The 14,619-nt window shown below is 35.3% G+C and overlaps 2 protein-coding genes across 2 annotated transcripts; both read left to right on the top strand.

Annotated features, from left to right (window-relative positions):
• The first annotated feature begins 3,125 nt into the window (after positions 1–3,125).
• LOC7491889 (4-coumarate--CoA ligase-like 6) lies at positions 3,126–6,822 on the top strand. Its single transcript, XM_024597244.2, has 6 exons — positions 3,126–4,297; positions 4,651–4,840; positions 5,530–5,675; positions 5,800–5,867; positions 6,179–6,281; positions 6,463–6,822. Exons 1-6 carry the CDS (start codon positions 3,254–3,256, stop codon positions 6,574–6,576), a joined length of 1,665 nt encoding a protein of 554 aa, XP_024453012.1. The 5' UTR covers positions 3,126–3,253; the 3' UTR covers positions 6,577–6,822.
• Positions 6,823–7,853: 1,031 nt separating this feature from the next.
• Positions 7,854–13,973, top strand: LOC18096994 (plastidal glycolate/glycerate translocator 1, chloroplastic). The gene is made up of 8 exons (XM_024597884.2): positions 7,854–8,249; positions 8,412–8,727; positions 9,127–9,388; positions 9,534–9,649; positions 11,805–11,914; positions 12,378–12,555; positions 12,779–12,908; positions 13,658–13,973. The coding sequence occupies exons 1-8, from the start codon at positions 7,938–7,940 to the stop codon at positions 13,806–13,808; spliced, it is 1,575 nt and encodes a 524-aa protein (XP_024453652.1). The 5' UTR covers positions 7,854–7,937; the 3' UTR covers positions 13,809–13,973.
• The last annotated feature ends 646 nt before the right edge of the window (positions 13,974–14,619 follow it).

Here is a 14,619-nt window from a genome sequence, read left to right as displayed (position 1 = left end):
TCACCTAAAAAAAAAAACAAACAATACGTTATTGCTTGGAACTGAGAACATGCTTTTAACTTCAAATTCGTATTTTGGGGGTTCAAAATTTTCCAGTTCTTGAACATTTGTTTTCGGCATTAATCTGATTAATTCGATATCCCTTCAATCCCAACATTTTTTTTTTTAATTTCTTCTGGTTGTAGCCAAAAGAATCCACACTTTTGTTTAATTTCCCACTATATCTTTCATGCAGATCACCTTCTCATCTATCAACACACACAATCATTTTCACGTCATTATAGATAAACAAACCATCATTGACTGACCATCTAAAACTGTCTTTGTCATATGAATCTCCACGAAAGTGAAGGCTTTCATGATTGCAAACTAAATTCATGAAAATTAATACTTAAAGTAACTAATTTATTCTCGAAGCTAAAATACTTCAGATTGGCAAAGATTATTTTCCTTTAATATTCATGTAGAGCATGGATATGGGCAGCATGAGTCTCAAACCTATAAACACTTCTATCCTACGGTTGTAAGATTGACATTGATTAAGTATTCATTGGCATTGCAAGTATATTTAATTTTAATATATTTACAATTTATATTTAATTTAATTACCATTAAATGTTATATTTTGGTGCAATTATAATTTAAGTTGTTATGCAGGAAGAGACCACCATTTACTATCGTACACATAGGCGGATATGACTACATGAGCGAGTCCAGCTATATGTGTTTCAAGCTGATTTTTTGTATGTTAGTTGTCTTGATCATATTAAGCTTGATCACGACTTGATCTATGTATTGATTGAGCGATGAAGACGTGAGACACACGTTCCATTTTAGGCATGAAAAGATGACACCGACATTAAAGGACGTGACAATTTTGCTTGAATTATGTATTGATGAATGGACAATCACATCAACTGGTGTTCGTAATAAGATTATGTTATACGAGTGATTATTTAGATTAGCACCCCCTCTTTTTGAATTGAAAGGGGTAACACACGTTTTAAGTGGATTGATGAGACATTTTCGACACCATCATATGATGGTGACGATGAGTTATTGATGAGGTACAAAATCAATTATGATTTAAATGTATTGATTATTTGTTATGATTGCGTTGATTATTATAAAGATTTTAATTTGTTTGTAGGTATATCAGATCATATATACTTCATCTATTTGGTAATGTGTTACTCACTGACCTCACAGGGAGATATGTTTTTTTGCTTTATTTGACGCTCCTGAAAATTTTCGATGTTATCCACACATATAACTAGAGATTTGCTATATTGGCATCCTTGTATAGATATTTATGTCTTACATGTATGAAAGGGGCCAAACAGGTCGGGGAATGTTTGCTACTTCTACACGTATGAATCAAAAAAATCTAAATAACTATTTAGATTTGGATGTTTACATGCACAACAAAATTAACAAAATATTTTTATTTAATAACAATTATGGTCGTGAGAATATCTCCATACGGGAAGACCTTAAATATCAAGAAGATATGACAGTTCAAACAATAGGGGTTACACTTCATCTCTCACCAGGATGCATATACTGCAATGTTATTTTTGCAATTATACACATTTATATTGTGTTCTTGAAACTTTGAAAAATAAAATGAAACTGACATATTTTTTTATGCTAAGAGGTGTGCTCGACGAGTTTTTGAAAATAATCCAGCATATATGCTAATATTTTATTGGAGCGAGCTCGACATGCAATATACTATTCAAGTATTTTTTGAACTATACACTAAATAAAATAATTAACTGCATCAAATTATTGTTGTTTGATATTTATTTAACTTATAATCTACATATCATTTGGACGACTTACTTGGAATAAAGATTGGTTGTTGCTTCAGTTGTTTGCACCTACGAGATGGATATATAGATAGTAGTGGTCTCGTTGATATGTTTTGATATGGTTGAGTTACATTGTTCGGATAGGGTAATGCGACAGTTCGACTATAGACAACACGTTCCAGTTGATATCAATACAAGTGATGCTTTGCATGTCATTACTCATAAGGGTAAAAATGATGATTATGACTGGTTTCACAGTGAGATGCACATATAAATGAGATATTTACGGAGATTCATCCAATAATTACTGATGAGAAGTATATGATTTAGTACACAAGTATAACACGATGAATCATTACTCCGGATCTCAAGCAAGTTCCTCTACTTGGATATATACAATATGAGTAACAAGCCTAGTGGATTCAACATCATGTAAGTAATAAAGTCTTTTATAAGTAATATATGTTAACTATTGAGTTTTACATATTTATCTTTTAATTTAACATTAATGTTTTATTAATATTAGGTTGACTTCTTGTTACGGGAGGATCAAGAGATCAAATCTCATCTTCATAGTATTGATGAAGAAAGCGAAGTTCATACCATAGAGTCCAAGTGGTTAAATTTTTATCGTACTGGACTTGAAACCCTTAGAGAAAGGCTAATTCTTGATGATGTTGTGACAAAAAATGAGGCCACTTAGACAGAAGTAAGAGCTGGATCCAGTCATGCTACTAATGAGCTCAGATCATCTAATTGACGACATTAACATAGATAAATAGATGAGTTATATCTGTATATATTAAGATTACTTGAATATTGTATTATTAAGTTATTATATTTTTTTTTTGCATATATATATATATATATGTTTTTTTTTTTGCATTCCCGGACCCACTTGTAATTATGAAATATGAGCATATATTGAGTTTAATTAAAATTTATTGATTACGGTTATTGTATATTTTTGCAATTTTTTTAAGCGGAATAAAATTTTAGGTATAGTTCTTATATAGATGAAACTATTCAAATTTTGATAAAATTTTAAATATTTTAACTTTTTAAAATTATAAAATAAATAAAATTTCAAATTAATAAAAACACTTATTTTATAATTTTTTTGAAGCTTAAAACATAAAAATAATCTAAAATCTTATAATAGCCAAAACATTAAATGTTTTTATTTAAATATCATGATTGAAAAATATGATTTTTCTAGAATTATGATATCATGAAACTATGCTATTTAATCTAAACTTTTCGTATTTAATTATATTTTGGGTGACAAGTGACCGTTTATCCAAAACATAGCACCTTTTTTGTGTTAACACTCTGGTGACCTGTCTTGTCCCTTGTTTGATCTCCCTGACCTCTGTACTTATAAATAGCGCCAGCAAATTACTAACACCCATTTCAATTATCACTCGACAGAACCCCGGATGGAGAAACTCACTGCCACCGCCTCAAAAACAACACTCCCAGAGTGGTACTCACCAGAAACAGGAATTTATAGCAGCAAACACCCTCCTATACCCTTACCTGCAGACCCATTTCTTGATGTTGTTTCTTTCATTTTTTCACACCATAACCACAATGGCCTTACGGCTCTTATTGATTCCTCTTCTGGGTTTTCAATCTCTTACTCAAAGATTCTACCATTGGTGAAATCCGTTGCCTCTGGTCTTAGTAACATGGGCATTAAACAAGGTGATGTTGTTTTGCTTTTGTTGCCGAATTCCATTCACTTTCCCATTGTTTTCCTCGGCGTGTTGTATCTTGGTGGCATTGTCAGTACCATGAATCCACTTAGTAGTGAACTAGAAGTCAAGCAGAGAATTGTTGATTGTAATGCATGTATTGCTTTTGTTGAACTAGAAAAAGTTTGTAAATTTCAGCCACTGGGGATTCCTGTGATTGGTGTACCAGAAAATGTAAATTTTGATGAGAAAAGTAATGACTTTGAAGCTTTCTATATGCTAGTTTATAGTAAGGGTGATGTGGGTGTAAAGCCAGTGATTAGGCAGCAAGATACAGCAGCAATAATGTATTCTTCAGGTACTACTGCTGCTAGTAAAGGGGTTGTTCTAACACATAGGAATTTTATATCCATGGTTGAGCTTTTTGTTAAATTTGAGGCTTCACAGTACGAGTATTCGAGTACGGATAATGTGTATTTAGCTGTTTTGCCAATGTTTCATATATATGGGCTGTCGCTTTTTGTTGTGGGATTACTGTCACTGGGGTCTAGCATTGTTGTAATGAGGAAATTTGATGTCAGTGAGATGGTGAAGGTGATTGATAGGTATGGAGTAACTCATTTTCCAGTTGTTCCGCCAATACTGACTGCGTTGACAAGGACTGCAAAAGGTGTTTGTGGAAATAGCTTGAAGTGTTTGAAGCTGGTTTCATGTGGAGCGGCTCCTTTGTTTGGCAAAACCATACAGGATTTTGTGGAGGTTCTTCCGCATGTTGATTTCATTCAGGTATATGGATCCAAATTCGAAAGACTCCTTAGACTAGAAGCTTGACTTAGTTATTCCATTGTAGTCCCCAAGTAAGTTTTTCTGTTTTTCCTTTTTCTAGGCTGCAAATTGAGTAATTGTTCTGTCTGGAACAGACGGCTTTGTTAGCTTGCATATGAGCTGCCCTTGGAAATTTTGGAGTTTTTTTCCGTGGTTAGAAATTAAGTTCTTTATAATTTTTTGGTTGAGTTCTTCAATAATTGAGGCATTAGTATTTATAATAAGGGTTGCATTTTGACTGGCTTTGTTTTTATAGTCATGCTAGCTTCTTTGATTTTCAGAATTTTCGAGCTATGAAATTGGTTTATTTACAGGGATATGGCCTGACTGAGTCAACGGCTGTAGGAACCCGTGGCCTCAACACTGAAAAATTCCAAAAATATTCTTCCATCGGACTTTTGGCTCCAAATATTGAAGCTAAAGTGGTGGATTGGATTACTGGAGCTTTATTGCCTCCTGGGGGAAGTGGTGAGCTTTGGATTCGGGGACCTGGAGTTATGAAAGGTGATAAATTTTACACCCTTTTTAATCGCTTCAAGTTCTTGCGATGCCAGAAATGCATATAATTATGTCCTACGACTGGAAAACAAATTAAACGCTACTCTTTATTCTCATTACCAGAACTCTGCTAGTTTGGTTTCTGTTGCTCATTTTGGTTCATTATTTTCATGTTAAACCCCAAGAAGTATCTGTCTTCATTGCTAGTGCTAGAAAATTTCAAGTTTAACTCCTCAATGGACATTATATCGTTTTTCTTCTTAGGATATTTGATGATGTCATCTATCACAGTGGGCTTAGCCTTTTATTTGCACCCAAGTTCTTAGCCTTTTATTTTTGCTTAGAAAGGAAAACAGTTCTTCAAAAACCGTGCCCCATCGACTTTCAATTAAAAGTAGCCCATGCTACAACAGTTTATTCATGCACTGTTCTCCTTTGATGATTAAAAAAACCTGTCAATTTTCATTTGCGGCCTTGGCAATCATCTTAATCAGTTCAGCAACCTCAGCCCGCGCCCCCCCCCCCCCCCAAAAAAAAAAAAAAAAAAGAGAAAAAGAGAAAAGAAAAGGAACCTCTTGCTGTGATCACCTAGCCGCTCCTCCCCATTTTGTTGCAAAACAAAGCGTGGCGTTTCTCTTTGCATTTTTCCTGAAAATGTTCTAAGTAAATTTGGTTACATCCCTGCAAATTTTCAGAGTATTTAAACGGTGGAGAGGCAACTGCATTGACCATTGACAAAGATGGTTGGCTACATACCGGGGATGTTGTTTATGCTGATCATGATGGGTACTTATATGTAGTTGACCGCTTGAAAGAGATTATCAAGTACAAGGGCTTTCAGGTACAGATTACCATTCCATATCATACAACTTCCTAACGTTTGGAACTAAATAAATGTTGATAGACATAATTTGATATGATTGCAGTTTGTTGATTTGTATGTGACAATTTTGTCTCTTCTGCAGATTGCTCCTGCTGATTTAGAGGCTGTATTGATTTCCCATTGTGAGATACTTGATGCTGCTGTAATACCGTAAGTATGATGAGTTGAAAGCTCACAGCAATGTTTACTGCAGTAACAGTTGTAGAGATTAGTGTTATCCAAAAATTTCTAGGTGAAATGGCTGACATGTTTAGCATTTAAACATCCATATAAATCAGTCATGGACAGTCTTGAAACATAGTTACAGCTTCAGATTGTTGATATCCAAAGAGAACTGTTATAGCATATGTTACTACTAATTGTACTCATATTAGTCATTATCTCAGTCTCTACATGTCCCCTGATTGCTTCGCCTGAATTTCATCAACTATAAATATGAACACATCATCATGATTTTTCAGTGTCGTCGATAAAGAATGTGGAGAGATACCAGTAGCGTTTGTAGTCAAGAGGCAGGGAAGCATGCTAACACAGGAAGCTATTATCAACTATGTGGCCGAGCAGGTAGTTTATTCTGACCTAATGGACTTCTTTGAACTCATGCACATACATTTACCCAGATTCTCATAATCATGGCTCACAAAGATGAACATACGAGAGATATCGAAACGGCAGCTGTGCATGCTGGAATTTTGGCTCTGTCCTTGATGGCCAACACTGAAGGTTAAATATATTTTCTTGTCAGGTCGCACCTTATAAGAAGGTTAGGAAGGTGATCTTTACACAATCAATCCCAAAGTCTGCAGCTGGAAAGATACTCCGGAGGGAGCTCAAGTGCTCCCTGACTTCTAAACTGTAATGTGTCCTCTTTACGTGAAGACCAGATTAGTTACAGCACTGAAATTCAGTATAGCATCGGGGTCTCAAATTTTGATCATAGTAATTAGAAAGAAAGAGTCCATTTGGCATGGCTTTTTACAAATTTCATTGAGTTGTTTTTCAAGCTCTCGACTAAGAAAAACCATACCCATGTTCGGTTTGAAATAGTCAGAGACTTGAACCAGAAAGTTATTTTTAAATTCAAGTCAGAATTTTTTTATTTAAACTTTTAGCTTATTGATCCTAACTCGCACCATCTGTATCCTTCAAGGAGAGAAAAAATGTTTTCTGTCTATTTTTGTCAAGAGAACTTCAAACTTAAATTATTTTCATCGAAAAATAACGACTCAAGTCACCCTTGTTTTTTTAAAACTTTGAATTAATTTTTTTTTATTTTTTTTAAATCATTTAGCTGTGATGATGTTAACAAAAATAAATTTTAAAAATAGAAGAAGTATCAAGCAGGGAAGAGGAAAAATCCAAGGGAAAAAAGGGCAGTACTCTGACGATCTTTTTTCATCAAACAATTCTTATCTCCTTTTCTCAATCCAACCATGAACCACCTGCAATATAGTGGTGACAGTGGTGGTTGTTGTCGTTTATTTGAGTCCATAAATATGTGGAAGAGAAAATGGAAAACGTGCAATTTTAGATTATTTATATGTATTTTGAAAATTAATAAAAGCTTCCGGTCATATTGATTTTGCAAGTAAAAAAAAGGGGCCGGGGAGTTGATCAAGAGAAGGAAACTGCATGGAAGGTTCCTTCAAACCGTGCTCGTTTGGAGATGGTAGATTTGTAGCTTATTGCTCACACACCTTCCCCTGGCATCTCAGCCAGGAGGTATAATAATTTCCTTCCCTAATTATTCACCCACTCATTTCAGGGTTTTTTTTTAATACAACAAACTTAATTGTTGAAAACCCCTGTCTCTATCCCTGATAATGAATTATAATTATGGATGCATCTTGATTGTCTGGGAATGAAAACGTAGTAGAGGTTGAAGTTTATGCTTAGAATCTATATATAAAAAAAAAAATACATGAAAAAAACAAGTTTTTATTTATGCGATTAGTACGTCATCTTAATTTTTACTGTATTTCGAAACACATTCTAAGCAATCCTCCCAGAGACGCTACAAGCCTATGAAAAATTCCCGGGAAAAACCCGTAGTATTCGTTATAGGAAAAGAGGGAGCCAATCTCATCTTCTTAGAAACCAACCTTGTTTTATGTCCATACAAAAAAAAAAAAAAAAAAAAAAACCCACCCTTTGGGGACCCCTCCACGGAGAAAAAGAAAAACAAAAGGAAAAATAAGAGCTCTCCTTCAAACTCTTCCCATGGCTACTCCTTTAGTCGCTCATTCCGTTCAGCTCTGTCATCACCACTCAAAACAATATTCTTTCAAATCACAATCACGTGTCAATAGGGATATCGGTACAAAAACACTACTTGGTGTTTACAATGGATTCCACAATGTATATAACCAATCTTATTTTCATAAGCCTTGGGCACCCATTAGAGTTCTTGAGCCTAATTCAAGGTTCTTGCAAATGGGTCCTCAAGAAACCTGCTCTAGTCGAGGAATTTCCAAGAAATCTATGAGCTCAGAAGGCAGTACCAGTACTAGCTCTTCATCTATTTCTCAACAGGTTAGTATAAAGGTTTTACTGTTTTTCTTTTTTGCACTCCTTTTTATTTTTTTTTATGCTTTCCTGTTTTGTATGATTTCTACTAATTGGTATTGAGTTGTTGCATTTAATTAAGCTGATTCAACTATTTGATTTACCTCCTTTTTATATTGATTGCATAAGGTGATTGGGATCTTGCATTTGCTTGTTTCACTTGGGATTATCCTTGCAATGGATAAGTTGTTGAAAAAGGCATTTGTGGCTGCTGCTATCAAGTTTCCAAGTGCTCTGTTTGGCATGTTCTGCATATTCTCAGTTTTAGTCATTCTTGATATAACTATTCCGGCTGCTGCAACAAGCTTAATGAACTTCTTTCAGCCAGCACTGTTATTCATTCAGAGATGGCTTCCGTTGTTCTACGTTCCATCATTGGTTGTTTTGCCTCTCTCTGTTAAAGATATCCCTGCTGCATCAGGTGTCAAGATTTGCTTCATCACAGGTAAAACGAAGCTTTTTGTTGATTCATTGCTTTTCACTCTCTAAATCTTTAATATAGTTGGCTTGATGAATAAAATGTCACTATGAATTTGTGATAATCACACATAATTAATGTTATCTATTGAAATCACAGAAATTACTGCAAGCTCAAAAGCCAAGATAACATAGCATCTCCTTCATTCTCCTTATGTTTCAAGTTTTTTGTTGACCATTTCATTATTCATATCTCCGATTCCAATGGCCACCATTTTTTTTCTCACTTTGGTCATTATTCATATACCATCCAGTCAGCATTCCCATGTTTACTTCCATTTTGGTGGGACTATTTTTCAAGTTGTGTTTTGCAATTGTAATAAATAATAATAATAATGATGATACAAATGCTTTCTAATAACTGCAGCTGGAGGGTGGTTGGCGTCACTTTGTGTGGCGGGTTTTACAGCTATTGCTGTGAGAAAAATGGTGAAGACAGAAATGACTGATGCTGAGCCTATGGCGAAACCCTCTCCTTTTTCTCCATTGGAAATATGGGCTTGGAGTGGGGTCTTCCTTGTATCATTTGTTGTCGCATTATTATATAGAACGGCATTAGGGACTGCAGCCAGAACATGCCTTCCTTTCCTACTAGCGTCCACCGTGCTAGGCTATATGGTTGGTTCTGGGTAAAATCTCAGTTTCCTCAGATTAGCAACCTCTGTGTTGACAATTGTTTTCCAGACCAAATTGACGAGGAATGGAATTGTTGCACACATTCATTATAATTGTAGCCCAGTTAAAAAATCATGGCTTTACTCTTCTGGTTTTCAGGTTACCATCTGGTGTTAAGAAGGTTTTCCATCCCATTATTTGTTGTGCACTATCTGCAGATTTGGCAGCGTTGGCCTTTGGGTTCCTTTCCCAATCTGGACTCGATCCCGTTCTAGGTACCACTTTTCAAAGTGTTTGCTGTCTTCATTTAGTTCACTCATTTTCTGATGTGGAGCAACAACAAATGACAACAATTGTTACTACAAAATGCCTGTATTATTTTGTTCCACAAGCCATCTCTTGCTTTTCCTTTCTATCATATGTGTTAGTTTCCATTATGTATTATGTTTCCTTCTGATACATGTAGTGTTAGTAGAGAACAAAACCTGGAGGGGCCATTTCAGGCAGTTTCCATTGACAAACTTAGGTAGTGTTTGGTATTCCGAACAAAGATGGACCGGATATGACAATATTTTTTGTGAAGTTGTTTTGTGTACTTTTGAATAGTACAAAAATCAATTTTTATCTTGTCCAAAGCTGTTCTAGTAGAGAAAATTGTCTCATTAGAAGGGGTAGAACAACCTTGTCTAGTTCCTTGCAGAAGAGTTAACTTAGGTTGATCCGAATCAGCATAAAATAAAAATAGTTATTGTTATAGTTATAGTTTTAAACTTGACTAGAGAGTTGACTCAGGGCAAAGTTTGGGTTACGGATTAGGTTGACTATTGACTCAAGTCAATGTAAGGATAAAAATGTTTATTATCGTAGTTTTAAAACTTGACTTAGGGTCGAACCGGGGCAAAGCCCCGATCACGGGTCGGGTTGACTATTGATCTAGGTCAATGTAAGGATAAAATTATTGTTATCATAGCTTTAAAACCTGACTAGGGGGTTGACCCGGGTCACGGGTTGGTTGACCATTGAGCCGAGTCAACGTAAAGATAAAAATGATTATTATCACAGTTTTAAAACCTGATTTAGGAGTTGACCTGGGATAAGACCTAAGTCACAGGTTGAGATGATTATTGAACAAGGTCAATGTAAAGATAAAAGTGTTTATTATTATAGTTTTAAAGTCTAACTAGGAGGTCAACTCGGGTAAAGTCCCTGTCACAGGTTTGGTTAACCATTGACCCAGGTCAATATAAAGATAAAAGTAGCTTGAGTTACAAGTCGGGTTGACCATTGATCTGAGTTAATGTAAGGATAAAAATAGTTATTATCATAGTATTAAAACTCGACTAGGAGATCGACCTGAGGTAAGACCCATGTCACGGGTCGAGATGGTCAACTTGTTTTGACCCAAGATAACGTAAGAGTAAGAATAATTATTATCAAAATTTTAAAATCCGACTCGAGGTTCAGCTTGAGTCATGGGTTGGGAGGGTTAACGTAAGAATAAAAATGATTATTATTATAATTTTAAAACTCAATTTAAAGGTCGATCCGGGGCAAGGCCTGAGTTATGGGTTGAGATGGTCAGCTTGGGTTGACTTAGGTCAATATATAGATAAAAATAGTTATTATCATAATTTTAAAACCTAACTTGGGGGTCGACCTGGGGCAAGGTTTGAGTCTTAAGATGAGAGGGTCAACCTAAGTTGACAAAATATTTTGTTTTTTAAAAAAATCAAAACAATTTTGTTTTATAAAAAAAAATAAAAAAAGTCAAAAGGATTTCTTAGCCTTGTTTTATCTTGGGTCGCAAGTCGACCTGATTTTTTAACCGAGTAGGGTCGGATCAATTGTTTCTTTATTTTTTCTCAAACTTAGATTAGTCCAATTCTTGTGTCAGTCGGGTCTCATCCGGTATCTACCAAACACGAAATAAAATAAATTGTCTAGTTCAATTCAAAGCACACTAAATACAAAAACAAAACAATTATTTGTCGAGTCCAATTAATATTGTCTAGCATACCAAACACTACCCTACCACTCATAGCCTTTGTGCAAAATGTTGAGGGACCTCGAACGTTTTATTTATTGCATCACTTGTGCTAATACTGTTTTGTCAATGATAAAAAAGATGGTTATTTATGATCTAATGATGAACACTTCTATAATTCAAAACTGAAGTTAACTGATATATAGTTTTACAAATATTTTGGACAACATTTTTTAAATTTCAGGGATGAAAATCTTAAAGTTCAAAAGCCGTTTTGATCTAGTTTCTGTTGGAATTCAAATCACATACCATGTGAACTCCCTCTTTTTTCCTCCATCCTTCTCTATGGTCACATTTTTTTCATTAAGTTTTTTCATATCTATTTTTAAGCTCATTTTCTGTACTTCCTCATTGTAGTTATGGTAATTTTCTTCCAATGCACACAGGATATTACCTTACAAAAGTTTCATCTAATCCTGGAGCTGGTGATGTGTTAATGGGATTCTTGGGACCTGTCATTCTTTCTTTTGCCTTCTCAATGTTCAAGCAGCGAAAGGTAACTTCTTTTCTCACAATCCATGCCAACAGGTCGGGTTCATTTTGTATTAAGTGGATATGTTTCATCTGTGCTGTTACTCAGGAAGGACTAGCGGTTCCTTTTATTTAATTGTAACTATTTGGTGTTGCCAACCAAACTATCTGGTGTTGCCAACCAAACTATCTGCTATACATTATTTTTTTTCATTTGGTAATGGAAGACGATGCGTTTGAAATTCAGAGTAGAGAATAAGCAATGAAAAACCTCAAAATATTTAGACCTTGCAAGAATCTAGGAATCTAGAATATTGCATCTACCTTTATATGAATTTATCCTCAGTAGTATTCTATGTATGCTTTGTCATTACATGGTTTGTTGTCCTCGATTCAGAATAATAAAAATTTGTCATCAGATGATGCTCTTAACTTACTGGTCCTTTTGTCATGGCAATGTGAGTTTATATACTCTGGTGTTTCTGCAGCTTGTTAAGAGACATGCAGCTGAGATTTTCACGTCCGTCATTGTTGCAACACTATTTTCATTGTATTCAACGGCTCTCGTGGGACGTCTAGTTGGGTTAGAACCAACGTTGACTGTATCCATTATTCCCAGATGTATAACCGTGGCATTAGCCCTCAGCATTGTGTCATTCTTTGAAGGTATAGTAATGTTCAGAAGCCAGCTGGAAGCAGGGAATTCCATAAATGGGCATCCACTAGTGATGCTAAAATTAAATTTTGACATATCAAACACCGTTATTCTGAGATGAATTCATTTCCAATTTACTTAACGACTTTGGTCAGTTAGAACACAATGTACTGCAGATGATTGGTGTGACTCATTACCATTTTTAATCGAATTAATTTTACATATTGGTTGTAGGTGCCAATTCATCTCTCACAGCTGCTGTAGTTGTTGTAACTGGTCTCATTGGAGCAAATTTTGTACAAGCAGTGCTCGATAAATTAAATTTTCGTGATCCCATTGCTCGAGGAATAGCAACTGCTTCCAGGTTTGTGGTTTACCAAAGACAAATCAGTACGAACTCAAGCACTAAACAATCTTTGCAAGCATAGACCCTTCCCTTTCTTTAGTAAATATAATGATGTGTCATATCAGCTACAAGCAACTATCTTTCTCATAGCTCACCTGTATAGTTTTCTTTCAGGGGACTGCAACAAAAATGCATCTGGGACCAATACTTTGTACTAACAAAATGCTTGCTGTTGGCCAGAAACTGGAAACTGAATCTCCTGGGGAACTTAAAACTGGTTAATAATTAAGCTATTTAATATGTAGAAAATTCTGAATGTCACTGAGATTCTTATTGCTGAATCTTATAAAAATCAAAATCATTTTAGAATTGGACTAGTCAATGAAAGGAGATCTGTGTTTTTCTGTTTTGGTTGAATATTTTAGTCATTTTGGTTATAGCATATAAAAACAAAACCGTGGATTGAAAATAAGAAGAAAGATAGGATGCTCGAACTTTGCTCACTGAATTGGACTTGATGCACAATCTTGAGTTATGCTTTAAAAACCTTACCCAAGTTTGTTTGTGACTTCGGTTATAGTCGCAGCTTGTGATGCTCAGATAAGCTCAGTTTACCTGTTCTGTTCAAGAGTGTACAACCTGACATGCTCAGTCCTGAGTATTATATTCATATCCTACTTTAGTTTTCCTGTGTGAAGATTTTGCAAAGTTTTGTAGGAACTGTGTCCCATTACTGCATTTATGCTTATCCTTCTTAATTGTTTCAGTGCTCATGGACTGGGAACTGCAGCATTGTCAGCCAAGGAACCTGAGGCACTTCCATTTTGTGCCATTGCTTATGCTCTCACTGGTATATTTGGTTCATTGTTTTGTTCAGTTCCTGCAGTTAGGCAAAGCTTACTTGCAATAATTGGCTGAAAGATTGGGCAGCTTTTGGTTATTGGTGGCCAGACACACTTTTGATTGATTATCCTTGTCCACCCACAGCATGATTTTTAGCAAGTACACAGTGCTAATAGCCAACCTTGTATTATTGATTACAGTCAATTATGTATAGAAGTTGACATCATCCTTCTGCAAAAACTCCTCACCTCCTTTAAATTCCTTTAAATTATGAATAGTGAACTGATTGTCTTCTTGTTAGAAGGCGGTCAGCTGGCTGAAAAGCAAAAGCTAAAGGTCAAAGGTAAATTATCTATTCTACACCTTGAGAGGGTGGAAAATCCAGTGGATACCAAAGAAGCCACTGTTGCTCAGAAAGAAAATCTCCATCATTTGACCTTGAATTGGAGAAAATATGGTGAATCTGAATCACAAGAACATGCTGAACAGGCACTTGAATCTCTTGAACCTCATCCAAATCCTAAGCAGTTGAAGATAGAAGGATATAAAAGCATTCATTTTCCACATTGGATCTGAGAGCCAATCCTACTTGATAATTTGGTTTCTGTTGAGCTATCTGATTGGGATAATTGTGATAGATCCTCCACTACCAGGGATGTTACATGCCTTAAGGAATCTAACATTTTCTAGAATTAACAAAGTGGAGTACCTAGAGAAAGAATCTCATTGTGGAGGGGCAATGAGAAGATTTCCATCCCTGCAAACACTCAAAATTGAATATTTGCCAAGGCTGGAAAGGTTTTCAAGAGATAACGAAAGAGAATTGCTCCCAAATCTCACTAAGTTGACAGTCTCTGATTGCTACAAATTATCATCGCTGCCATTG

Source organism: Populus trichocarpa, chromosome 3 (assembly GCF_000002775.5).
Source record: "Populus trichocarpa isolate Nisqually-1 chromosome 3, P.trichocarpa_v4.1, whole genome shotgun sequence".
Lineage (NCBI taxonomy): Eukaryota > Viridiplantae > Streptophyta > Magnoliopsida > Malpighiales > Salicaceae > Populus > Populus trichocarpa.
The sequence above is the reverse complement of the archived record's forward strand: the minus strand, read 5'-3'. Positions and strand labels throughout refer to the sequence as shown.